The 27,097-nt window shown below is 37.8% G+C and overlaps 2 protein-coding genes across 3 annotated transcripts in view; both read right to left on the bottom strand.

Annotated features, from left to right (window-relative positions):
• Positions 1-413: 413 nt before the first annotated feature.
• Positions 414-7,544, bottom strand: tbx2b (T-box transcription factor 2b). Of its 2 annotated transcripts, none has more exons than XM_087795268.1 (7): positions 6,752-7,544; positions 5,965-6,240; positions 4,238-4,382; positions 3,593-3,669; positions 3,324-3,493; positions 1,907-2,484; positions 414-1,822 (listed from the first exon to the last, which is right to left on the bottom strand). In XM_087795268.1, exons 1-7 carry the CDS (start codon positions 7,108-7,110, stop codon positions 1,379-1,381), a joined length of 2,049 nt encoding a protein of 682 aa, XP_087651394.1. In that variant the 5' UTR covers positions 7,111-7,544; the 3' UTR covers positions 414-1,378. The 2 variants fall into 2 exon arrangements, with proteins under 2 accessions (XP_087651394.1, XP_087651395.1); XM_087795269.1 differs by having other exon boundaries at positions 4,238-4,384; positions 5,973-6,240; positions 6,752-7,542.
• Positions 7,545-10,677: 3,133 nt separating this feature from the next.
• bcas3 (BCAS3 microtubule associated cell migration factor) overlaps positions 10,678-27,097 on the bottom strand; it is a 339,719-nt gene continuing 323,299 nt past the window's right edge. Inside the window, exon 24 of the mRNA XM_087795199.1 lies at positions 10,678-11,837. Within this exon, the coding sequence (XP_087651325.1) occupies positions 11,689-11,837 (149 nt within the window). The 3' untranslated portion in view covers positions 10,678-11,688. The remainder of the gene's footprint in view (positions 11,838-27,097) is intronic.

The following is a 27,097-nucleotide window of genomic DNA, read 5'->3' on the forward strand; positions in this document are numbered from 1 at the left end:
AAGTCATTATACGAATAATGAAATAATAAAAAATGGCGTAAGCATTTTGACAGTCAATGTTAATAACGAAAGTGATGACGTCATAGTTATTATAGCAAGCTTTCAGCACAACGATTTTTTTTATTGAAATTGTGAGACAATCAAAAAAAAAAAATAAAGAAAAGAAAAAAAATAAAAGATACCCGGACAACCAGCATAAACGAGATACTTCCATTTTAAATATATTTATGAACAGAAATGAAGGAGGATCGTGTGAGCGTCTCCTGGCTGGAGTGAGAAAAAAAAACAAAAACAGAAAAAAAATAAAAACCTGAGGTGATTCTGTTTCCTCTCGATTTGTCGGTGAACGCAGACGAAAACATGGCACACACACGTCTTCTCCAATAAAATTAAAGTCAGCAATACTTCATACACAAACCAACAAGCGCTAAATAGCTTCTCATCATGTACACTTTATGTAAAATGGTGGTTGAGGAAAAGAAAAAAAAAAAATCTAAAATATATTTATATATATATATACACGCAAATATACAGCATGGAATAAATTAATACCAATTGCATATTCTTGGATTTTAGCTTTATTTACAGATTTGTTTTTTTTATTTATCTTCAATCACATAAATAGTCGAGAAACACAAAAGTGGTGAAATGATAAACTTCCTTCTCTGTCGCAGACCTCGAAAAAAAAAAGAAAAAAAAAAAATCAAGTCTGGAGATTTTTAAAAGTTTTTTTTTGGACGCAGCTTTCGAGGCCTGGACTGTTCGACGGATCCGTCTGGAACCTGGACCAGAGCCGGCCTCGCGAGGATCAAGTTCAGTAAATAGTGGCTCTGCCTCAGTCCTTTTTTTTTTAGTGGTCCCCAACCCCCCCGGTCCGGGGACCGGTATCAGTCCGTGAAGCAAAAATAAAAAATAAAAAGTTGATATAACTTCTGTTTTATGGATTTTGAAGTGTTTTGTTTTTGAAAAAAATGTTTTTTGACATGAATGTGACCCTCGACACGTCAAGACGCTCGTTTCAGTCAAAAATAAACCTGTAAACTAGTGAAAAAAACACAAACTCTATATGAAGTATTTGTCCTCTTTTGATCTGAAGGTCGGCCGGTGAATATAATGCCCACATTAAACCGGTCTCCCGTGCAAAGAAAGGTTGGGGACCCCCCTGCTGTAGTGGTCGACACGAATACTATTTTTTAACAAATACCTAAATGTTTATTAAGTATACTTTTTTCTTTGCATATTGAAGTTCATTCTAATTTTTTGTCTTCCTTAAGTAGCAACTTGACTTGTCCCCCCCCCCCCTAAAGCGTCCGAGCCAGACCTTCATCCCGGTCTCTAGTGTGTGCACCATGAAAGCCAAGTCTCCCTCGTATGAGTGTCACTTGGGCGAGTCCGCGGAGGGTGACCTTTGACCCTCCAGGCCGCTCACCAGTCTCTGAATGCTCTGCAGTTCGTTGACGGAGTCTTTCACGGAGCCCTTGGGCGACCCGTCCCTCGGAACCGAGGCGGTCTTGTGGTTGCCCAGGTGCTCCGGGGCGGGGCTGGTCTCCCTGCTGCCGGGCTTGGACGACTCGGAGCCCGGGTTGAGCCCGGCGGCGGTGGCGGCGGCGAGGAGGCTGGAGCTCTGGGGCTGCAGGGACACGGGGAGCTGGTAGGGGTTGAAACGCAGCCGGGGCCTCGACGAGGCCAGGAAGGGGTTCCGGGAGAGGGGACTCGAGGTGCTGGTGGCCGGGAGGGCCGACGCCGAAGCTGCCGCCGCGGCCGCCGCCATGTAGGTGTAGGGGTACGGGAAGAGACCGCCGAAAGGAGGCATCGGGATTCCCTGGAAAAAGGATAAAAAGTGCAGGTGAGCGACTGAAAAAAGACACTGAGATGTTAAATGAAAACAACAGGTTGAGGGTCTGACCTGTGAGGCGAGCATGTGCTGGGACAGATGAAAGGGGAACGGGTTGGGGGTCCCTCCCGAGCCCTGAGCGGTGAGGCTCCCGTTTTCCAAGCCCCCGGACACGGACGCCAACAAGTGGCCCATGCCCATGGCGGAGAAGGCTCCGGGGCCCATGGCGAACTGCCCCGGGTGGAACAACAGCGGCGATCCGGCGTTCAGGGGGTTAAAAAACTGCTGACTGTGCAAGCCGGACAGAGCCAGGCTTTGTAAGTGGCCCGGGCTGAAGTGCGAGGGGCTCTCAGTCTGAACCATGAGGGGGGAGAAGACGTCCTTGCTGGCGCTGATGCCCCCGGAGGACTCCGAGTCCTTCGTCAACGCGTCCGCCGAGTCCGCCTTCCGGTGCCGGATCTCCGCCTTGTCCTTCTCCAGGTTCCTGATGCTGAAGATGGCGTCGTCTTTCTTTTCCAGCCGGTCCCGGGCCCGCTCCTCGCACCTGGAGTTGTAGGGGGACGCGGGTTCCGGTCCGGGGCTGTTGGAGCTGGTGCAGCGTTCCTCGTGGTGGTCCAGCTCCTGCTCGCTGTCCGTGCACGTCTTGTCGTCTGCCGGGACCAAAAACAACACCAGGGGTCAACATGTGACCTCGTGATCCTTTGACCTTCACAGAACTGATGGTTTTTTCGTGGAAAACTGAAGCATCAAAATGTTTCCTTCGACATGTTAACTCAATCATTCAAAAATATATCTGTATTAATATCTAAGATGTACATGACATCATTAATAAATGTATGAATAATATATAATTCATCTAGATTAACATGACATCATCAATTTAATATTTAAATATAATTAATGTAGTTTCGTTAAGATTAACACGATGTAATCAACAGAAACAAAACTACCTTTACATTGATATAAATAAATATAATATATATAGATATTGAATTGACATAAATGCAGCAAATAAAAGTAGACAAATCGTTTTCTTATTTTCTGATCATTGTGAAAGAGGAAAATACATAAAGGATTTATAGGAGAATTACAACACATACTTAAAAAATAAACAACAATAAATATTAACAATTAATTACAAATTACATCAATGAACCGAATTTTTGGGTAAGGTCAGTAAAACCAACGTTTACGTTAAAAAATAATAATAACAAGCATCAATTACTAATCTAATAATAATTTATTATTATTTATTATTCATTAAATGTGTTAATATAACGAAAGAAACTTCGAGCTAAATTGTAACTTGTACTTAAGTATTTACGTGGTTATAAATGTTAAATATTCCTCAATAAAAACAACAATATACTGATTTAAAATGTCTACTCGCCACTATATATATATACATTTTAACATCATTATGAAAGTTGTGTTACTGTAACAGGTGCGCCACAACACAACTACTACACAATCATTTTTTTTGTTTTACCTCGACTGGGTCTGCTGAACCTCAGCGGACTGGCACCGGCACCGAGCGGCGAGTGGACCGAGTCCCTGCCCGCCGGAGGGTCGCTGGAGGAGGCGTCAGAGTCCGCGCCGTCCCGGTCCGCCTTGCACTGGTCCTCGTACATCCGCAGCGACGGCATCGTCAACTGTTTCCTGACCAGCGACGAAAAGAAACTTAAGGTTTACTTATTTCACTTAATAACAATTAAATATAAACTCGTATCTTTTAAACGTGAATTACGAGATTATTACCTTTTTTCTCTCCTTCCGTTCCCCGTGTCTCTGAAGCCTTTGGCAAACGGATTATTATCGATCTTCAACTGTGTGATCTGTGGAAAATAAAATATATAATAAATATTCACATTCTTTCATTATCGTGGACACAAACGATCGTGTTCCGCCGACTTTTTGAATTATTAATAAAAAGCATAACAACGGGGCGTCACTCTCATTGGCCCCCAGAGAGATTTTTTTCTGGCCACGAAATATCCTTCCACGGGGGGCCCCCACGGACCTGCAGTTCAAATGATGTGGAGCTAAAAATGTATGTGTGTGTGAATGTGTGTGTGTTTGTATAAAAAAAAATCGGGGGGTTCTCGGTTGTGGACTCCTGGAAGGCCCTCGGTGGCCCCTGATGTGTGTGTTTCCACGCACAGCATCTGTTCACGGTGACCAGTCCTTAAATTGAGCTCTAATCCACGCTGACTCTTTGTCATAAACTTTTACAAGACGCCTCTTAACCTCTTGACCCCCCTGGACACGCACTTACTCAAGGGAGAACGAGAGGAGGTAGGAGGGAGGAGGAGGGGGGACCCCAACTTCTATATAGTATAAATATATCTTTTAAAAATGCGCATTATGGCGGGGGTTTTTTAAATAAGAAACGTGATAACACACCTTGTCGTTCTGATACGCCGTCACGGCCACGAACTCGGTCTCCGGGAACACGTAGGTTCGGAAGGTGCTGTAGGGCAGCTTGAGGATGTCGTTGGCCCGGACGATGTGGAACCTGGGCTGGTACTTGTGCATGGAGTTCAAGATAGTCTGCACCAATAAGCACAAAACAACACGACTTGGACGTAAATATCTGGGTGTACAGTGAGCAAGACATGACACACACAAAGAGATATAAAACACACACACACACACACACACAAAAAATGTACACACACGCCGTGAGAATTTAAAATTTAATCCCATTTTCTAGTGTAAAGCTGGATTTTCCACTCAGTGGGAGAGATTCTCCCACGAGAAGAAGGAATTTGAAGGAGAATAAAAATCGCTTCTTTTTTTTTTTAAACATATAAAGATTTAAATAGGCGAACACACACTTACACACACTGACGTGTGAAGGGTTTATTCAAGACTGAAGGACGATTAGTCATTTAGGTTCTCAAACACACACACACACACACACACACCGCCATTTTGGCTCAATCATTGACTTATTATCTCTTGTTTTACTCTTTTTTTTAATCCTTAAACACGATTACGTCACTAATCACTCCTTCTATATTTACATTTATCTGAATGTTAAAACAAATCATGGCACACACACACACACACCACAGACACACACACACCTGCACACACGCACACACACACGTGTTAAATACACGTATATATATTTTTAAACAAGTGAAATTACATTTATATATATATATAGCTACATTTTGAAGAGACGTTAGTGTAAAGATAAGTTATATTTCCCCTGATATAATAAACGATATCTCGTTTAAATTAAATCTCATATTAACTCGTTATTTGAGCATAAACTATTTTTAAGAAATTAAATTCAAATGTATATTTAAAAGGCTATAATACTACCAGATGCAATATAACTTTAATAATAATTATATATTTTTTTCAAATCCTGTACGATCTTCACAAGTGGATAAGAAATATAAAATAAATCACACACAAACGTTACACGATCTTTTCCATGTTGTGACTGACTTTCAGAAAACGAATAAATAGTTTCCTCGATGTTTAAAAAGGAAACATTTTTGTGGGAATGTTATTTCACGTGGTTCGACTTCGTATTTTGGTAACATTTCGTATGTAGTCTTTTTTTATTTTTAGATCGTGACTAAAACTAACCAAAATGTATTTTCTTTTGTACATCTTTTAGAATTATAAACGTCAAATAAATACAACTAAATTAATTATTTAACGAGTTTAGTTATTATGGCTTTTAGGTCGTTGTTTTTATGCTTTATTAATGCGTTTATTTCGACGTTTACACCATTAAAATTGACAGTTAAACAGTTTAAAACAGCGTAGATAAACGATACCGTTAATAAAATCATAATAAATTATTTTTTCCCCCCCGTTTATTCATCATCTCTGTTGCCACACGTTGTATCTTAAAGGTTATATTACATTATTATTCTCCATCCACAGCAGCAAACATGGCTTTTTTTTTTTTTTTACTGCACAAATCTATCGACAGAAGGTTACACGGAGCAGGAGAATCCAAGCCGAGCATGAGCGAGGATCAGCGGGGAGTCGAGCAGCGACAAAGTGTCAACATAACTGCTTCTCTACGAAGTGCAGGTGTGTGTCACCACCACCTCAGAGTCGACGTTCAAACACACTCACACACACGCGTAGAAACATTGTAGTTACTCACAAATCCGTGCTTGTCCGAGATGTTGTTGGTCAGCTTGAGTTTATGGAAAGCAACAGGCTTGGCCATCCACTGCTCGCCGGTGGCGGGACTGTCCGGGTGAATGTACATCCTCTTTGGCATCTCCGGGTCGGCCTTGCCCGCCACCATCCACCGGGAGTTGTGGAACTTGTACCGGCAGTCGTCCGCCGCCACGATGTCCATCAGCAGGATGTATTTGGCTTTTTTATCCAGGCCGTTTATCCGAACTTTGAAGGGAGGAAACATTCTCCTGCGAGGACAACAAACACACACACACACTGGTGAGTTTATTTTTTTTTTAAATAACAATCTGCAAAAATATCATGGGATAGTTACACTTTATTTACACCGAGTTATACACGCGTGTGTGTTCGAGCGCGTTCTATATTTCACTGTCTCTCCTTGAAGTGTGTTTATGAAACCCAGGAGTCTGTCTGACGCCACTCGTTGGAGAGATACAAATCAGGTCATATCTCACCCGGAAATATTCCAAATATTTAGCACTAACATTCCGAATTAATGCTCGGATCCCGTCCCAAAACTGTGGGACAAATAAAAAGGGGAACATGTCTTAAATAACATGTTAAATATTGGGAATTTAACACAATATATTTGACTCAAATGAAAAAAAGACTTGCTGAAATGAGGGTCATTCAGTGAAATGTGTCACCTGCCACTTATTTATCCTCTATATTCACTAAAAAAAAATAAAAGATCCATCCATTGAATCTAATAAATACATATTTCGTGCGGTTGTTTACCTTCCAGACTTGGTTATAACCATCTCCGTGCCGAGTTTGTGAAACTGGTCCCACAGATCCTTGGCTTCCAGTGTAACTTTAGGGTCGTCGTCCACCTCCTCCTCGGGCTCCAGGCTCTTCATACTCCGCATGTGAGCCGCCTGGTGGTGGCTGAGGGCCGGGTGGAGTCCAGCCTCCGACGCCCCGGCCAGGCCGTGCTCGGCGAGAGGCTTGGTGAGCGCGCCGGGCGGGAGGCTGAGCGCCGGGAAGAAGGAGGGCTGAGCGGCCGCCAGGAAGGCGGACATGGGGAAGTCGGTCGGCCGGTGCGCGTGGAAAGGGTGATAAGCCATTGCAGTCCCTGTGAAAACTGGATCTCTCATCGGTGCATCCACAGAATGCGAGGAGAAAAAAAAAAAAAAAAAAAAAAAAAGGTTTTTAAGTGATATTCCCTGTTTCGGTCCGCTTTTCAAACACCCTGCGCGCGGGTTCCACAAACAACAACAACAACAAAAAAAAGAAGCCAAAGTTGTTTGGATCTCTGGTGGTGCTACTACTCCCGGGTCAGTGGAGGCTTCTAGAGCCGGACTTGCTCCGTGTCGAGTGTGAGAAAAAAACGCGCCTCCGCCTCAGTCATCCCACTCTGACTGCACAACTGTGACTATCTCACATGTCCTTCCTGCCTCCATCCCCGACACTAACGAACCAAGCCCCTTTGATTGCTGATTTTACGCTTTCTGGACCAATTGTGGCCCCCTATAGGCGTGGTTCTGACAGCTCTGGCCAGACCCAGCGAGAGGCGAGGAGGGAGGGAGGGATGAGGGAGGAGGGAGGGAGGAGGAGGGGGGACGACGAGAAGGTGTCGGAAGCATTAGCAGTAAGAAAACATGTCAACAGAATAAAATATTAACCAATGACAGGAAAGATCGGTAAATCCCACCCCCATTTTTTTTTTTTTTTTTTTTTTTTCCTCCAAAGCCAGGGTCAGCGCTCGAGCTCTTGGCCGGTGGAGACGTCACCTTCCCCGGGTCGAGCAAATCATCTCCGCACCGGCGGAGGCTCCACAGATTTATTTGCAAGATGCCTGTTAAGAGAGATTCTTCCGCGTCTGGGTGTTGTCTTTTGACAGCGGGTGTGTGTGTGTTGGGGGGAGGAGGAGGGAGGAGGGAGGAGGGAGGGAGGAGGAGAGTCGCCGCCGGTTTCGGCGCGCGGAGGCGCAAAGTCTAGCGCGGAGTCTCGGAGGAAAAACCCGGTGAAGCGTTTTCTCGTTTGAAGGGAGGAGGAAGGAGGAGAGGAAAAGGGGGTGAGGAGGTGGAGGAGGGGGTGAACTTGAACAAAGACTTTTTTTTTTTCTTTTTTTTTTTCAATCAACCTTCATTTTTTGATTCGATATTCATTCTGAATATGTTGCGTTCAAGTCCCTCCAGAACCGTCATGAAGGGAGGGAGGGAGGGAGGGAGAGGGGCGGGTTCACAGGTCGTGTTTGTGTCCAGACAGTATGTGCATCCTGGAGCCAACGGACCCCCCTAACTACCTCCCTCCACCCCCCTCCACCTCCAGGCCCACCGGTCCTGATCGTTTTCACAACCGACTTAATACTCGTCAACCTGGACCGGGTTTAGTTAACGAAGCTCCGGGCGCCGCGGTCCTGAACAATCCTCTTGTCTCGCCACGTTTAGCCCGAGGTCGTACATATGTGAGCGACCCTCCCCTCCTCCTCACCCTCCTCCTCACCCTCCTCTCCTCCCCTGCTCTATCTCTTCCTCCACTTGTGTCAGATGTGCAGAGGTGATAAACAGATGTTCAGGTAAAAAACTGATGATCTATTGTTCCTGTGGAGGTAGAGAAATGATCAATACAAGGCGGTTATAAAGTGACAGTTGTTTTGTTTTTTTTCTCACCTGGAACTTTTACCTGACGTGTCGAAATTAGGATAGTATTTACTTATATAGTCTAAATTAAAAACATCATTTCAGTTGCGTCAAACCAAAATAAACAAGTAAATATATATAAAAAGCTATAATTAAACTCACCTACAATACAAAAAAAGTGCATTTTTGACTTTAAATATTAGATTAATACGGAAGGATAAACACATATCAGTGTATTTATTAAATTATATTATTAAAAAGTAAACAAAGACTCACTTTGATGTGTTCATAATGTTTGTTTTTTTTTCTCGTGAGCGCCGCACTGACCGTTTGTATCGCACGAGACACATTTTTTTAAACAACATTATTGATCATTTTAAAAATCGATGTTTGTCAATAAATGACGTGTATTATGAGGAAATGCTTCTCAAGGATACACTTGAAACATCCAAACGCATCATCAGGCTTGTTATAACGTTCCATGTGTTAATAACGCAATAATAATAATAATAATAATAATTATGAACAACGTGGGTTTATTTAAGTTAAAAACCATCAACTTTACGAACATATTCGTAATAAAACAGGTTTTATCAGGAATATAATAATGTATATAATGCGAGTGTCGAGCATCTGCGTGAATAATCTCCACGACCTTGTCTCGACCTTCAGCTTCATAATCAGCTCTCATTACGGGAGAGTTTTTAGCGCCACATTGCACCGGATCGCGGATCTCACTCTCCTCCACATTGTTCCTCTCCTCCTTTCATCTCCACATCTTCTCCTCCCATCTCCTGCATCATCTCGGCTATATTTAGCGGCTAGACGGAGGCCATGGCGCCAGACCGTTTAAGACCTGTCAAAGTCCCTCATATTTCCCCCTGTCACATGGAGACCCGGCGACCAGTGGCCCTTCTCCTCCTCCTCCTCCTCCTCCTCCTCTTTTTCTCCTCCTCCTCCTCTTTTTCTCCTCCTCCTCCTCCTCCCTCTCATCACTTCTTCTCAGCTCACTCTAATGAAAAATATCACTTCTCACTTTTTAGAGAAGCCAAATGTTTCCTCTTTATCTCCCTTTCTTTTCTCCCCCCCCCTTGTCTACTCGTCTGTCTCTCCACAGTCACGCATGCAGGACCCAGAACCACCAGGCGGGGGCGCTCTCCCACACCGAGGAACCCGTCGACGCTCCAATCCTCAGTGGGGCAGATTATTCAGATCATTTAATCGTTGATTCCAAATGACCCAATTTATTTTTATTTCTAGTTAATCTTCTTATTTTTTGTATTATTATTTAATAATTAATAATATAGTAAGTTGTACAAATTGAGTTCAGCCATTAAACGTTTGTTATAAACTATAAATACTATTGAAAAAATTATATAATAACGAGAAAAAGTGTTGCTTAAAATATTCCTCACATAAATAAAAGTCATTATCTCTGTACAGAACATGAATATCACGCCAAATTAAATTAAATAATGTATTAATAATTACAAAATTAACATCGTTCGTGTATCTCTGAAATAAAACTACGAAGTAAAAGCACAAAATAAAAAGAATAAAATAAATAAAACCTTCTGAAAACAAATGAATATGATATAAATAGTGACGCAAAATGAAGCAATAACACAAACAAAAACGTGTAAACTCACCTGTTGTGTTTCGACCGTCGGTGTGTGAACGTGTTTGTCAGAGTCACGTGACGAACGCGCAGGTTAAAAGATTCGTGAACCAGCGACATGTCTTAACCTTTTAAAACCAAAAAACGAGCAACAACAAGTCCATCTATGGAATCATCAGACACGTCCAAGCCAAAGATAATGAAATAAAAACACAAGTTGACACGTTTTTATAGAGTAAAAACATGTAAGTATTGCAAAATAATCGATACAAATCGTTAAAAACGAATCAAAAAGGAAAAATTAAGAAATTATTATTGTTAAAATGAAGAATATTTACTAATCTTAATTGTGGTTTGTGTTAAAACATGTTTAAATAGAATAAATATGAATTCTTAAAGTTTATTTAACATGTTTTTTTACTCAGCAATCTGTAGGAATTGATGTCACTCAAAAGTCGATGACACATACAGGCTTTATTGAAGGTCAGGGGTCACATGATCTAAAAACACGTCCATTATTCCTTCACAGTTGCTTCTTCTTCTTTCCACGACGGTTCCATCGTTCAATCCTGACAGGAGGTGGAAAATCAAGAGACTCTTCAAATGAAAGTTTAATTTTTCTTCCATGAATGTTGGTAACAGAATTAAACATAAACTCTTTCACACGCAACAGAACTTTGGCTCATTTTCTTGACGTCATAGCATTTGTACTCGAGAAAATTCATAGTAAATTGTTTTTTTACGACTCCTCGTGAAAAAATAACATTTTGGGGGATGATTATTTTTTTAAGAATCTACTTTCTTGCTTCATATCGATGCAAATAAATGTATCAGAAATAGTTATTTTTGTCTTGTTAGAAACTCTATAAACATCTATAATTGAGTTTAAAATTCTTATAATTGTTTCAAGAAAAATGTAGCTTTTAATTTCATTTAAATCATTGAATTTCCCAAAAATATTTTTTGATAAATTCACTAAAATGTATTTATTAATGACAATAAAATCCACAAAAGGCCACAGGTGCTCGGGGAGAAAATCCTCGATGCTATGGATCAAGTGCACAAAATTACCGGGATATTATCAATTAATCCGAGAGTTTATTCCGATAAAAGATTAGCTAATTATTTGATATTTTACTTGGGTATGAAACACACACACACACACACACACACACACACACACACACACACACACACACACACACACACACACACACACACACACACACACACACACACACACACACACACACACACACACACACACACACACACACAGATCAAAGATTGCTACATTGAACTGACAGGAATTAAAAGTAGTTTCTTCACACACACTTCTATCTTTATATTCAGTCTTTGACTAGATTTTTTTTTAATTGAATTATTCGATTTGGTCACTAAAAAATAAGAGTTTTAATTAAGGATGTAACACTGCTTCTGTAAAGGTGGGCCCCGGCGTGAGAGGGGGGTCTTCAGGAGAAGTTTGTGGGGAACAGGCTGAGCGGCTGGCTGTCGTTGGTGGGCAGAGGCGAGCGGTACCCCTCGAAGTTCCTCGGGATGCTGCCGCTGGTGGAGCCGGAGCTGTTGCTGAGGGTCTCGATGCTGCCCTCCCTCTGCAGCTCTGCACGGGAGAGCAGGTGAAAAACATCAGCGACACAACAAACACAAACACAAAACATACAATTCTCTTGTGGTTAAATGACGTTTGAGTGGAAACATTTCCTAAGAAAACATGACAAAACATCGTACATGAAACATCATCTGATCGAGGTTGAGATGAACTACTCTGTGATCGACTGCTTTTGTCTGCCGTGACTGTATTTCAATAGAAAGTGTTGACAATAGTGACAGGAAATGTAAACTTTCTGGGATTTTTCTGAACATGTGGATTTTTAAGCCTTTATCTTTCAAATGTATGGCTGTTAACTGCTGCCGCTCACGTTCCTGCTTCAACAAATGGTAAAGAAGAAGAAAAAAAACTATTAAAAAAACGCAGTTTTTAGTCAGTATTGTCCAAAAAACACAGGATTTCTTTGTGGTGTAAAATAAAAAATAAAATAAAATAAAATAAAATAATAAAAAAAAGAATAATAAATAAAAAAAATGAAATAAATAAATAAAAATAAAATAAAATAAAAAGTAAAAGTAAAAGTAAAAGTAAAAGTAAAAGTAAAAGTAAAAATAAAAGTAAAAATAAAAATAAAATAAAACAAGTTACTTGCATGTTACTAGCAAGTTTGCATATCCAAATTAAGTAATTGAATTAAAATGAACAAAAAAATCCTAAATAAAAATCAACAGCTCTTTTTCACTCCATATTGATTTTGGGTTGCTATAGAAAGCACATGAGACTTAAAAAAAAAAAAAAACTTAAAAAATAAGTTCCTCGGTCCAGCATTTCTCCTACTATGCGTAAAAAGAAAAAAAACATTAAATAAAAGACACATTTACAAGTCCTCCGACCACAGACGGCTGCACAGACCACTTTAGGTCAAGCGAGAGGAAGTCCGAACACACGTTACTCCTCCGGGATGTCGGCGTCAGGGTCGTCCCCGCCTCTCGCATCGGGAACATATTAACATTATTACATGCTGCAAACCAGATGCAGCCACTTGTGGACAGCATGGCGTGTGTGTCGGGAGTAGCTGAGTTTGAACAATGTGATGCAGAGAGAGTGGAGTGAGACGTCCGTCAGGTCTCCGGGAGCCAGAGGACCCCGCCCTGCCCGGTGTGTGTGTGTGTGTGTGTGTGTGTGTGTGTGTGTGTGTGAGTGTGTGAGTGTGGTTTCTAGTTTTTGTCTTCACCCCCTGCTCGTGGAACACGACATGAACACGATGGATGTGCTCACATCCTACGATTTGATTATAGCTCGACTGCGAGTGAATTTACATGATCAAACCCACAAACCCGGAGCGAGAGACAGCAGAGAGAAAATGTTCTTCTGTCAGAGAGATCAGTTGAGTCGTCTGGTCAGACGTGTGGTCGGTTGGAGGCAGAGGCACCTGAAGCCTCGTCTCAAGACTCGTGTCTTTGCTCCTACTTTATTATGAAGGAGGAACAAGAAAGAAGACATGAAGACGAGGAAGAAGAAAAACAGAGTTAGGAAAATAGAAAAGGAAAAGAAAAAAAGGAAAAGAAGAAGAAGAAAATAAATGGAAGGAGTAAAGGAAGCGAAGAAAATTCAGTTAAAAAAAGAGGAAGATGAAGAAAAAGTTAGAATAAAAAAAGATAGCAAAAAGAAAAGTTCAAAGAAAAGAAGAGAAAGAAAAACTAGAGAAGAAAAAGAAAACAAGAAGAAGAACAAAGAAGACGAAGAGGAAGGAGAAAAAGGAAGAAGAAAAATAAAGATAGGAAAAGGAAAAGTTCAAAGAAAAGAAGAAAAAGAAAAACTAAAGAAAAAGAAAACAAGAGGAAGAAAAAAAGGGGAAGAACGAAGAAGAGGAAGAAGAAAAAGGAAGAAGAAAAAGGAAGAAGAAAAAGGAAGAAGAAAAATAAAGATAGGAAAAAGAAAAGTTCAAAGAAAAGAAGAGAAAGAAAAACTAGATAAGAAAAAGAAAACAAGAAGAAGAACAAAGAAGATGAAGAGGAAGAAGAAAAATAAAGATAGGAAAAGGAAAAGTTCAAAGAAAAGAAGAAAAAGAAAAACTAAAGAAAAAGAAAACAAGAGGAAGAAAAAAGGGGAAGAACGAAGAAGAGGACGATGAAGAGGAAGAAGAAAAAGGAAGAAGAAAAAGGAAGAAGAAAAAGGAAGAAGAAAAATAAAGATAGGAAAAAGAAAAGTTCAAAGAAAAGAAGAGAAAGAAAAACTAGATAAGAAAAAGAAAACAAGAAGAAGAAGAACAAAGAAGATGAAGAGAAGGAAGAAAAATAAAGATAGGAAAAGGAAAAGTTCAAAGAAAAGAAGAAAAAGAAAAACTAAAGAAAAAGAAAACAAGAGGAAGAAAAAAAGGGGAAGAACGAAGAAGAGGACGATGAAGAGGAAGAAGAAAAAGGAAGAAGAAAAAGGAAGAAGACAAATAAAGATAGGAAAAATAAAAGTTCAAAGAAAAGAAGAGAAAGAAAAACTAAAGAAGAAAAAGAAAACAAGAGGAAGAAAAAAGGGAAGAACAAGGATGAGGAAGATGAAGTAGAAGAAGTAGAAAAAGAAAGCAAGAGCATGAAAAACAAGGGGAAGAACAAGGAAGAGGAAGATGAAGAAGAAAAGGAAGAAGAAAAAGAAAGATAGGAAAAAGAAAAAACTAAAGCAGAAAAAGAAAGGGAAAAGAAAAATGTGGAAGAAGTAAAGGAAGTGATAAGAAAATGCAGTAAAAGAAAAAAAGAAATAAGAGAAGAAAGAAAAAAACAGAAAAAAAGAAAAACAAGAGAAAGACAAAAAAGGAGAAGAGGAAAAGAAAGATGAAGACGAAGAAGTCAAAGAATAAGAAAAGGAAAACAAGAGGAAAAAGAAGAAGAAAAAGAAGAAAAAAAAGGAAGAAGAAGAGGAAGACGAAAAAAGTAAGAGGAAGACCATGAAGCAGTAGAAGAAGCCGTAAAAGTGAAAAAAGACGTATATAAAAAAGATGAAGAAAAATAAGTAAAAGAAGAAAAGAAGGAAGAGAATGAAGTCAAATAAACATAAGAAGACAAAGAAAAATACGAAGAAAAAAAGAAGACGAATAAAAAGAAGCACACAAAGAATAGTAGGAAGAAAAAGAAGAAGAAAAACAGTTCATCCTCTGCTTTTGATTTTCCTCACATAAACCTCAACTGGTCCAGAACTCAACACGCGTGTCGTCACCAGAGCCTCCAGACGTCAGTGTTTAATATAAGTTAAGAAACATGGACGTCAACAATCACACAGTGAAACTACTTGATGGGTATCAACTGTTTTCAAGCTGCTGTATATCACTGTTTTCAAGCTGCTGCATATCACTGTTTTCAAGCTGCTGCATATCACTGTTTTCAAGCTGCTGCATATCATATATATATCACAGACTCATCAACACGCGCAGCATGTTTTCGAACCGTTACCTGCTTTTCCAAGAGAGACTCTTATTTTCCTGAGGCTTCCTGTCCTGCAGCGCTGGAGACCGTGACTCGCTGCTGCTAATACGAGGCTGATTAGCTTAAGTGTCTTCCTACTCCACGTGAAACCGCAGCAAGGGTTGATGGGAAAAAAATAATACAAACCACACGCTTGTGCCACTTTGTTGTGTTCGGCCTCAGCCTGATCCACTTCCCAAGAAGACGGGGTGACTGGGAATGATGGGACTTTAGTGAACGTCGGCTCTGATAGAAGTTCACTTGAATTTTTGTGCGTCATTGTGAATGTTTTTTATTTCTCTTTTAAAACATTTTCTTTAATGTTTCGATAAGTATGGAAGCATTTTCATATTGAATTAAAAGTAAAAAAGTATGGAATTTAGAAATTCTATTTTTTAATTATTGGAATAAGAATATCAAACTCTATGTGTAAAAAAAAAGAATCCTTTTAAAAACACCAATACATTTTTTTAAATTCAATGATAATATGTTGTGTTATTGTTTTTGTTATTATCATTGTTGTTGTTGTTGTTGTCGTCGTTTCTATGTTGTGTTATTATTTTTGTTATTATCAATGCTGTTGTTGTCGTTTCTATATTTTTTTATATTGTTTTTGTTATTATCAATGTAGTTGTTGTCGTTTCTATGTTGTGTTATTGTTTTTGTTATCAATGTTGTTGTTGTCATTTATATGTTGAGTTATTGTTTTTGTTATTATCAATGTTGTTGTTGTCATTTCTATGTTGTGTTATTGTTTTTGTCATCAATGTTGTTGTTTCATTTATATGTTGAGTTATTGTTGTTGTTATTATCAATGTTGTTGTTGTCGTTTCTATGTCGTGTTATTGTTATTATTAATGTTGTTGTCATCGTTTCTATGTTGTGTTTTTGCTTTTGTTATCAATGCTGTTGTTGTCGTTTCTATGTTGTGTTTTAGTTTTTGTTACCATCAATATAGTTGTTGTTATTTTTGATGTTGTGTTATTATATTGTCATTATTACTATTGTTGTTATTTAAAATTCAATGATAAAAACAATGAATTTTACCTTTAATATACAAATTATTGAATTTAATCATTAAAAAATGAATCTTAAATATTCAAGTTATTGAAATCAATTATTAACAAAATAACAATTAAATCCTTAAAGAAACGGTTCAGTAAAAAAAGAAAAGAAAAAAGTTGCAACATTTGAAATGTTGAATTAAATCCTTCTATTATTTTTAATATGTTTTAAAAACTCTTATATATTGACTGTCGGCTCGAGTTTCAATCTGATGACGTTAAAAGTGAGCAGCAGAGAAAAATAGAACCAGAGAATAAAGAGAAGACTTGACGGACGAGTAAATATCTTTGACCTGCAAACATTATTAGTGTTGGTCGAGAAACGTCTGGAGAAACTTCCAGTGAAGTCTCGTGTTATCAGAGTCGATGTCAGAATGTTGAGCCTGACAGGAATCAGTGACATCAGCTGACATCCACACAGACTTTCTTCTGTTTCCACTGGAGTTGATGCTGATTCAGCCCCGAGTGGAAGAACAACTGCACCGAGAGTTTAGTAAACACTTGATGATTATTGTGTTTGTTATTATCAATGTGTCGTTTGTATGCTGGGTTATTGTTTTTTTTATTATCAATGTGTCGTTTGTATGCTGGGTTATTGTTTTTTTTATTATCAATGTGTCGTTTGTATGCTGGGTTATTGTTTTTTTTATTATCAATGTGTCGTTTGTATGCTGGGTTATTGTTTTTGTTATTATCAATGTGTCGTTTGTTTGCTGGGTTATTGTTTTTGTTATTATCAATGTGTCGTTTGTATGCTGGATTATTGTTTTTGTTATTATCAATGTGTCGTTTGTATGCTGGGTTATTGTTTTTGTTATTATCAATGTGTCGTTTGTATGCTGGGTTATTGTGTTTGTTATTATCAATGTCTCGTTTGTATGCTGGGTTATTGTGTTTGTTATTATCAATGTGTCGTTTGTATGCTGGGTTATTGTTTTTGTTATTATCAATGTGTCGTTTGTATGCTGGGTTATTGTGTTTGTTATTATCAATGTGTCGTTTGTATGCTGGGTTATTGTTTTTGTTATTATCAATGTGTCGTTTGTATGCTGGGTTATTGTTTTTGTTATTATCAATGTGTCGTTTGTATGCTGGGTTATTGTTTTTGTTATTATCAATGTGTTGTTTGTATGCTGGGTTATTGTGTTTGTTATTATCAATGTGTCGTTTGTATGCTGGGTTATTGTTTTTGTTATTATCAATGTGTCGTTTGTATGCTGGGTTATTGTTTTTGTTATTATCAATGTGTCGTTTGTATGCTGGGTTATTGTTTTTGTTATTATCAATGTGTCGTTTGTATGCAGGGTTATTGTTTTTGTTATTATCAATGTTGTTGTTGTCGTTTCTATGTTGGGTTATTGTTTTGTTATTATCAATGTTGTTGTTGTGGTTTCATTTTGTGTTATTGTGTTTGTTATTATCAATGTGTCGTTTCTATCTTGGGTTATTGTGTTTGTTATTATCAATGTGTCGTTTGTATGCTGGGTTATTGTTTTTGTTATTATCAACGTTGTTGTTGTCGTTTCTATGTTGTGTTATTGGTGTTGTTATTAACAATGTTGTTGTCGTTTTTTAGGTTGTGTTATGGTTTTTGTTATTATCATTAATATGGTTGTTATTATTTGTGATGATTAGGAAGATTGTGTTATTATATTTTCATTATTACAATTGTTTTTATTTTGTATATTACAATTATTGATGTTGTTGTTCTTATTAATATTGTTGATGTTATCATTTTTGATCCTGTGTTATTATTATCAGAATATTATTGTTGTTATCATCAATAATGTTGTTGTTTGACTTTTGTCTTATTGTATTTTTTTATTATTAATATTCAAAACTCTAATATTTATATAACGATTATTGTGATTATTAATATTGTTTTTTTGATCGTTTTGATCTTGTGTTATTATTGCTATAATTATCAAAATATTGTTGTTTTATTGTCGTTTAATTGTATTTTTATTATTATTCATTTTTTTATTGTTCATATTATAATTATGGCTGTAGTTATTATCAATAATGTTGATGTTATTTCTTATGTTGTCCTATTATTGTTATTGTCATGATCATTTTTGCTGTTATTATTAATAGTGTTGCCATTTTGTTGTTTGTTTGTTGTGTTTTCAATGTTACCATGTTTTTTTTCACGTTATAATTATTGTTGTTTTTAATATAATAAAGATGTCGTTTTTGTTTTTTACAATTATTTTTCATCTTTCTTTTTAAAATACTATTATCCTTGTAGATACCATGATGGTTCATGTTATTTGTTATTATTATTATTGTTTTTTTCCATATTGTTTGTTGTGATACTATCAATGTTGTTGTTATTACTAGTATTGTTTTTGGTTTATTATTATTGTGGTTTATATCTGCATGTTATATATATTTTTTGTGTCATAAATATAATTATTTGTATTATTGTTGTTATAATTATTTTGTTTTTATTAAGATTTTAGTAAAATAAAATACATTTTCTTTTATATATATATTTAAACTTCATAAAGAGATGGATCAGATGATATTAATCATGACTACGGACAAATAAACTTAAAGTAAAGTAAATAATTTAAAGTATGCTATAAGCTAGGCTAATGCTAACACGGTGAAGAAAAAGGTCACGAATGTTCTGAGTAGAAGTTTGCTCTAGTTAAGAGGGAAAAGTTTAAAAGAAAATAATAGCAATAATACAAATCAGGATGAACAAAAAACTAGCAAAGACTTCAGTTTCCTGAATCAAAAACAGAATTTAAAAATACAGTCAAACACGGAGTTCTGTTAAGAGACGTTTGCTTCCATCTAAACTTTCACTTTCACGATCCCTCCTTCACTATCTTGTCCTCCAGGATCACCGTTAGCCTTTTAGCCGCTGGATCAGCAGCACCTCGGCCCATATCGTCACCTTCAGAGGCTGAACGACCCGCTCGGGCCCCCAGAGGCCCTTTTTTTTCTTTCCTTCTGTGGTGTCGCTTAATCCACATCATTGTGTGACGCCTACAAGCAATTCAACAAGTCTTAACCTCACACGCCCTCCTCACAACACCCCCCCGCGACTCCATTGTTGATAATCTCTTCCTCTCAGGACGACGTCGCCTGGTAAACCAATATGCTCATTTAGTCACGGCTTTTGTGACAAGTGACAAGTGGACAATAACAAGCGTGGAACGTGGCCAACGAGGAGAAGGACGAGTCTGTGGGACACTAATGAAGGAGAGGACTCGGACCAGGGACCAGGAGAAAGTTCTAAGGACGACCAGGTCCAGAGTTTTGCTTTGAAATACAGTAAGAAATTGTTCTAAAGCGTTCTTAAAGAGAGCAGCAGTAAAATAAACATGTCGACTATATAAACTAAGGAAGGTTCAATTCCCAAAGTCGACCTGTTAACTAGAACCCAACGAGTACTACTAAGATAATGATATCTGGGGCTGAACCAGGGGTTGTTGGTTCCATTTGAATTGTTGTTGTTAACATGTTTGATCTTGTGTTATTATTGTTATTATTGTCAGAATATTATTGTTGTTATTATCGTGTTGTTGTCTAATTGTTGTTGTTATTATTATTAATATTCTTGTCATTTTGTTGTTTTTTTAAATTATATTTTCATTACTATTACTACTTATTGTCAATGGTATTATAAATGTTGTTCTTGTTGTTGTTAACATTTTTGATGTTGTGTTACTATGATCAGAATGTTATTGTTGTTATTAAGGTAAGGTAAGGTAAAACTTTATTCAATGTTATTGTTGTGTTATTGTATTTTCATTATTAGTATTGTTTTTATTTTTTACTTTACAGTTATTGTTGTTATTATTAAAAATGTTGTTGTTGTAAAAATTTTTGTTGTTATTATTGTCAGAATATTATTGTTGTTAGTATCATCAATTTTATTGTAGTGTTATTGTGTTGTTATTACTAATGTTTTTCTAATTATAATTATGGCTGTTGTTATTATCAACGTTATATTTTATGTTGTCTTATTATTTTGTTATTATTATTAATGTTGTTGTTATCATTAATATTGTTGTCATTTTGTTTTGTTATTATATTGTCAATATTACTAATGTTTTTTTTTTTCACATTACAATTATTGTTGTCGTTTTGAGGTTGTGTTATTGTTTTTATCATCAATATAGTCGTTATTATCTTGATGTGGTGTTATTTTATTTTCATTATTACTATTGTTGTTATTTTTCACATTAAAATCATTGTTGTTATTAGTTACATTTTTGATCTTGTGTTATTATTAGAGTATTGTTGTTGTTATTATCAATGTTATTGTTGTGTTATTGTATTTTTATTATTACTATTGTTTTTATTTTCTAATCATCATTATGGTTGTTGTTATTAGCAACTCCTGAAATTAAAACTTGACCAAGAAAGTCAAAATCAAATTAATTTGTTACTTGTTATGTTGTTGTTTTTGCAATGAAAACTGTATGTAACTCAAGATTTGCACTTTGTTTAATGTCATTTCCTTTCCAATTGATTTTATAAAATTGGAAATTCAAAAAAAGTATCAAAGTGAAAGTATTAGTACCGATATCGTAAATTTCCGATTGATACAAATCAGTATTGTCACGTATAAAAACAACAACAAAAAAAAACAGGGTTGTTGTCGAGTCAATTTAACAACCGTGCTTTCATAACATAAAGACAATAATACAGGAACATAAAAGGCTCAATGACGATTAAAAAAAAATGGAATTTTATTATATTCAACACTAGCATAGCCGTGAACTGAGATACGAGGAGCTTCTGCTATAAACACTTATTCTGATTTTTTAAAGTTTGTCTTTTTCGACGAAGTAAAGTTAGCATCGGTCGTGACTGTCATACGAACATAGATTTCTTAGATGTGACGTGAATTCTCTTCATAATGGCCGACATCGGTAATATGCGTCCAACTGCTGATCTGACAACTGGCGCCGTCGTGTACTTTGATCATGAATTGATTTCCTTTGAAGCATCTGGTGGGCTGTCGTTGGCCCCCGGGCCTGGTTTGACACTTGTGATCGGAACAATAAAACGCTCGGCTGATAAAAAAAGAAAGGAGATGTGAAGTAGGTCACCACAGACTAGACACTAGATCTAATCGCACTTTTGGGATCATGTGACCTGACAATCTTCCCTCAAACCGAGGCAAGTGATCACAACGTTATTTGGAGTTTGACTCTCATCCAACATTCCCTTTAAGCATTCAACTACCCATGAATCCAACATTCCCTTTAACAATTCAATTACCCATGAATCCAACATTCCCTTTAACAATTCAATTACCCATGAATCCAACATTCCCTTTAACAATTGAACTACCCATGAATCCAACATTCCCTTTAACAATTGAACTACCCATGAATCCAACATTCCCTTTAACAATTGAACTACCCATGAATCCAACATTCCCTTTAACAATTCAATTACCCATGAATCCAACATTCCCTTTAACAATTGAACTACCCATGAATCCAACATTCCCTTTAACAATTGAACTACCCATGAATCCAACATTCCCTTTAACAATTCAATTACCCATCAATCCAACATTCCCTTTAAGAATTTAATTATACTTACATTAATCAACACATCAACTGATCTTCAAAGCAGCACCTCCATCCCTCCATCCATCCATTCAATCCATCTATCATGCATCCCTCCCTAAAATCCTTCTATCCATCCCTTCATCCATCAAATGATCCATCCGTCAGTTCAATCTATTTATCATCTATCCATCCATCCATCAAATCATCCATCCATCTCTCCAACCATCAAATCATCCATCCATCCATCCATCTCTCCAACCATCAAATCATCCATCCATCCATCCATCCATCCATCCATCCATCCATCCATCCATCCATCCATCCATCCATCCATCCATCCATCCATCCATCCATCCCATCCATATATCACCCATCCATCAAACCCTCCATCCATTCAATCTATCTATCATCCATCCATCCCTCCCTACAATCCTTCTATCATCCCTTCATCCATCAAATGATCCATCCGTCAGTTCAATCGATTTATCATCTATCCATCCATCAAATCTTCTATCCCTCCACTAATCCATCCATCCATCCATCCATCCATCCATCCATCCATCCATCCATCCATCCATCCATCAAATCTTCTATCCCTCCACTAATCCATCCATCCATCCATCCATCCATCCATCCATCCATCCATCCATCCATCCATCCATCCATCCATCCATCCATCCATCCATCCATCCATCCATCCATCCAGCTCAGGGGTCTGCAACCTTTATCGTGTCAAGAGCCAAATTAAAAAAGATGATAAAGTGAAGCTAACACAGATAATGGTCACATAAAATATTTTATACAAACGCAGACGTTACATTTTTATTTAGACAAATCAAAACATCGCATTGAAGAGAAGAAAAAACCCATCAATCTAAAAACAAATAATGTCTCAAAAAAATGTAAATGTTAATGGAGGTATTCATAAACAACAAACACATTAAATTGATGTCATTTGTTCTTGTTGATTTTTCACCCAAATGATCGTGTCTTAACTACAGGAGCATCATCTAGTCGTGTGTTGCAAAGACGATCATTAATCCATCCCATAACCACCCATTAAACAACTGAGCTCAGAACATTGGTCTCATAAATGTCGTGGATCCTTTCATCATGTGACCGATGTGGAAAAAAAAAGAGAAAACGTCAGATAAAGTGAATCTGGATTTATTAGTCGACCCGAGGAGCTCCAGGCTCCGACATGTGACTCTGGGTTTGTTCCATACGCTCTAAAGAATCTTTGTCTGCGTATCCGAACACATGTGAAGCCTTATCTCTGCACGACCATTAGGGTCGCGGCCGTGTTCTGGACGACACCGGCAGCCGGGCTTCAAAGGGAAGTGCAAGTGAACACAAGATAGGGAGTTGAAGGAGTTTATCAGCGGGAACGAGCGGCGGAAGATAAGGTCGAGACCTGTTTCCACGCCGGGCTCGAAGGAGGGGAGCGACTGGAAGGTTTGACGCGCCGCACATCTGACCGGCGAAGCTAAGACCTCATCAGCCAATTGGATGGAAAAAAAAAAAAAAAAAGAAAAGCAGAGAAAAGGAGTCCAGACTGTGAATAGACCATAATCCTCTTACATTCTCGAATAAACACAAAGAAAATCCACGTCCACAATTTCACGGGATAAATCTCTCAAGAAGAACAAATGCTTTTGTAAATTAAATGTCAGACTTTTTATGCGGGTGACTTAAGTTGTGTTGTAACAACAGAGGACTTCCTAACACTGCCGTCAGCTGTTGCTCTTCTTCTCAACACAATCCTGTTAAGAAACGACAACTTGGAGCGCAGACAAAAAAAAACATCTTTTTATGTTAAAGTAACGTGCTTTTACTTGTGTGTTTGACTGTATGTCGCATTGTTTTACTTATTTTAACTGTTGCCTGTGGTCTCAAATCACGTACTTCTCTAAGTGCACTGCATTACAGTACACAGTACACAAATTTCGACAGATAGTACTGTCTCAAATAAAACACTGCCGCTACACACTTACAGGAAATGACTCAACAGCTTCTTCTTCTACTACTTTTTAACGCCAAGTTGTGTTTTATTGTGTTATTATTGTTGTTTTGTGTTAAAATTCGTGTTTTCACCAGACATTTACGCCGAAGACGCGTCGCAAGTGACGTATCTTCCATTTAGCGACGTAGCTATAGACGTAGCGTCGTCTACGTCACTAAGATGGCGGCCGTTAAGGGTGGAAAGCATCCATCGATCCACACTTAATTTTCTGACCGTTTGAGTGCGCCAATAGAGTGCGCATACCGCACTTCATTTTTGCACACTGCTTAGTGTGAATGTACTTGTATACTCAAAATATTAAGTATAACTGCAAAACTGCGCAATTTTGTACACATGTAGAATCTACATGTTATGTAACGCACTTCTTTGCTAATGTTAGCAATGCTAGCGGTCAAGTTATGCTAACGTTAGCAACATGCATTAGTCTTCACTGTAATGAATTTTGTGCAATATTTAGAGAAAATACAAGGCATAAGATTTGCTAGTAAAGTACACTGAATCTACTTTAAATTAAAGAAAATGTTGTACAGCAAAATGCATTTAAAACAAAAAACAATAAAAAAGAAGTTACTGTTTTTAATACTTTTCCAGCACTTTATCGGCAACTTTTCTGCCTGGTGTTTTCTGTTAACTTTGCAGGAAATTCATAACAGTTTAATTCAAAGATTAAAATGACTCAAATGAGGTCAAGGGAAACGAAATTTTGGCGCACAGTGTTTTTCACCAGTAACTGGAAATACTGATTCATTACTTTCACTTTCATTTGATGACATAACTAGATAATCATTTGTTTTTTAATATCACTCACAGCATGTTGAACCTCTTAAATAAAGCGAGGAGTCCACAGTCATTGAGTTAATGTTTCAAATTCAACAACAAATTTTAGTCTTTAACGAAAAAATACCTCAAAGACAATCTTCGACCCAAACATAACAATCATCTCATAATGTTACAGATTTGTTTTATGGAAGCATTTTCAATATTATAAAATGATATATAATGATCTCCATAGATTAATGTATTAATAGAGTCAAAAATTGTTTGAAAATTACCATGTAATGACCTCTCAGTGAAGGTTTTTGGGGGTCAAGGTCAAGAGAAAAGGGGGCATAAGAAAAATTCAAATACGTCCAATTTTGATGTAATTTTTTTATAAGTTTGAAAATGTAATGTCAAATATAAATCAAATTTAAACCATATTTAATCCACATTAAATACATGTCATAGTAATCGTAAGGAATTTGCTCTTTATTTAAAAAATAATAATTTTATGCTCAGGCTACGTCACCATTTTTCTTTAATTTATATACATTTTACAGTTTCCCTTGAATGAACTCACAGTTTCAAAAATGAATGACAAATTTGAGAACACAATATTTTAAGCATGAAAGTAAATTCATTGAGTAAAGGATCGTTTTTAATTAATACAAATGATCTCCTTGGCAGAGGTATGCACCATCTAAGTGCTTCTCTAAATATATTATTGCTGAATTTCCAACTAGTTCCGTTTTAATATCCTTTGTATGTGATTCATTATTAATTATTTGACAAGATAGATTGTTGCTTACACATGTATAGATAAATATGTTATATAATTATATATATTTTTTAACTTTTCGTCACTATTTCTCTCGCCTGAAGCCGAGCACTGATTCAATCACTCTCGACAGGATTCTTTAATACAAGTTTTTCCTCCATGTGTGGAAGCAGATTTGCGCTTTTTCCTTCTTCCTAAAAAAACTCAATCCATGTGTCCTAACACGGACTAGCGGGTCATCACTCCCACTACTGTGCATCCTAATTCAGCCGCCGGGCTTTGTGGATTCTAAATCTTCCGCGGAGTTACATCACCGAGCCATATCTAAGCCAGGAGCCGAAAAAAAAAGAAAAAAAAAAAGATCCATCACAAATGTTTCCACGAGCGTAACCCCTCTTGATCACACGTGCACACACACACACACTAATGAAGTCGGGGGGAGTGAACACACACATGTGGAGCGACTTCCTCTGGCTGCAGTGTGTCATGTTCATGCTGTGGTGAGGAACCACCGAGACAAACGGATCAAAAGCAGCACAAAAGAGCTCTTAATCAGACGCCTGTGCCAGCCGGGGCCGAGTCCAGTTACAATCCTTCAATCCATCTCTGTCTCCCCCCCGCCTCCCCCCCCCACACACACTCACCGAGGGTGAGACGGGGGCACCGACCACAGCCTCGTATACTTATCCCAGCTGATTGTTTTGTGTTTTAACTTAATTCTCACCATCAGGTCCAGCTGCCTCTGATTATTGCTCTCACGTCACACGCCAACCCCGACGCTTTCACACGCTCTGCACTCTCCACACATGACACGACACACACACACACACACACACACACAACACAACACAACACAACACAACACAACACACAGGCCTGTGTGAAAAATGAGTCACTTTCAAAGTATAACAAGCAGAAGAAGAAGAAGAAGAAGAAGAAGCGACGGAAGACGTTTTTCTGATGAATCGGTTTTTAAATCTTTTAAAGGAGAAAAAAAACTCACTGAAGGTAGATCAGAGTTTAGAGAAGAGACTTTAATTATGATAAACGTTTACACGTACAATTCATCCGTCCATCCATCCGTCCATCCATCCATCCATCCATCCATCCATCCATCCATCCATCCATCCATCCATCCATCCATCCATCCATCCATCCATCCATCCATCCATCCATCCATCCATCCATCCATCCATCCATCCATCCATCCATCCATCCATCCATCCAATCAATCTATCATCAATCCAACCATCCATCCATCCATCTATACAAACCAACTATCTATCATCTCTCTCTCTCCCTCGATCCATCCATCCCTTCATCTATCCTTCCATCCCTCCATTCTCTCTATTCATCCATTCATCCAACTGTCATCTATTCATCTATCTATCTATACAATCCATCTATCCATCCAGCCCTCTTTCCTTCTATCCATCCATTCTTCCATTCATCCATCTAACCATCATATTTTCCTCTGTCCCTCCATCCATTTATACATTACATCTATCTATCCACCCCTCTCCCCCTCAATCCATCCATCCATCCATCCCTCTATCCATCCATTCCTCCACCCATCCTTTCATTCCTCCATCAATCCATCTACACAATCCATCCATCCATACCTCTCTCCCTCCATCCATCTACCTATTCCTGTATCCATTCATTCCACCATTCATCCTTCCATCCCTCCAT

Source organism: Callionymus lyra, chromosome 7 (genome assembly GCF_982586985.1).
Source record: "Callionymus lyra chromosome 7, fCalLyr1.hap1.1, whole genome shotgun sequence".
NCBI lineage: Eukaryota > Metazoa > Chordata > Actinopteri > Syngnathiformes > Callionymidae > Callionymus > Callionymus lyra.

Excerpts from the sequence above, each read along its gene's own strand:
- tbx2b (XM_087795268.1), bottom strand. The coding sequence starts at position 7,110 with ATGAGAGATCCAGTTTTCACAGGGACTGCAATGGCTTATCACCCTTTC. Across the intron at positions 6,241-6,751 it reads GTTATAACCAAGTCTGGAAG|GAGAATGTTTCCTCCCTTCA; the intron begins GTAAACAACCGC and ends TTGTCCTCGCAG. Across the intron at positions 3,670-4,237 it reads CGGCGTATCAGAACGACAAG|ATCACACAGTTGAAGATCGA; the intron begins GTGTGTTATCAC and ends TATTTTCCACAG.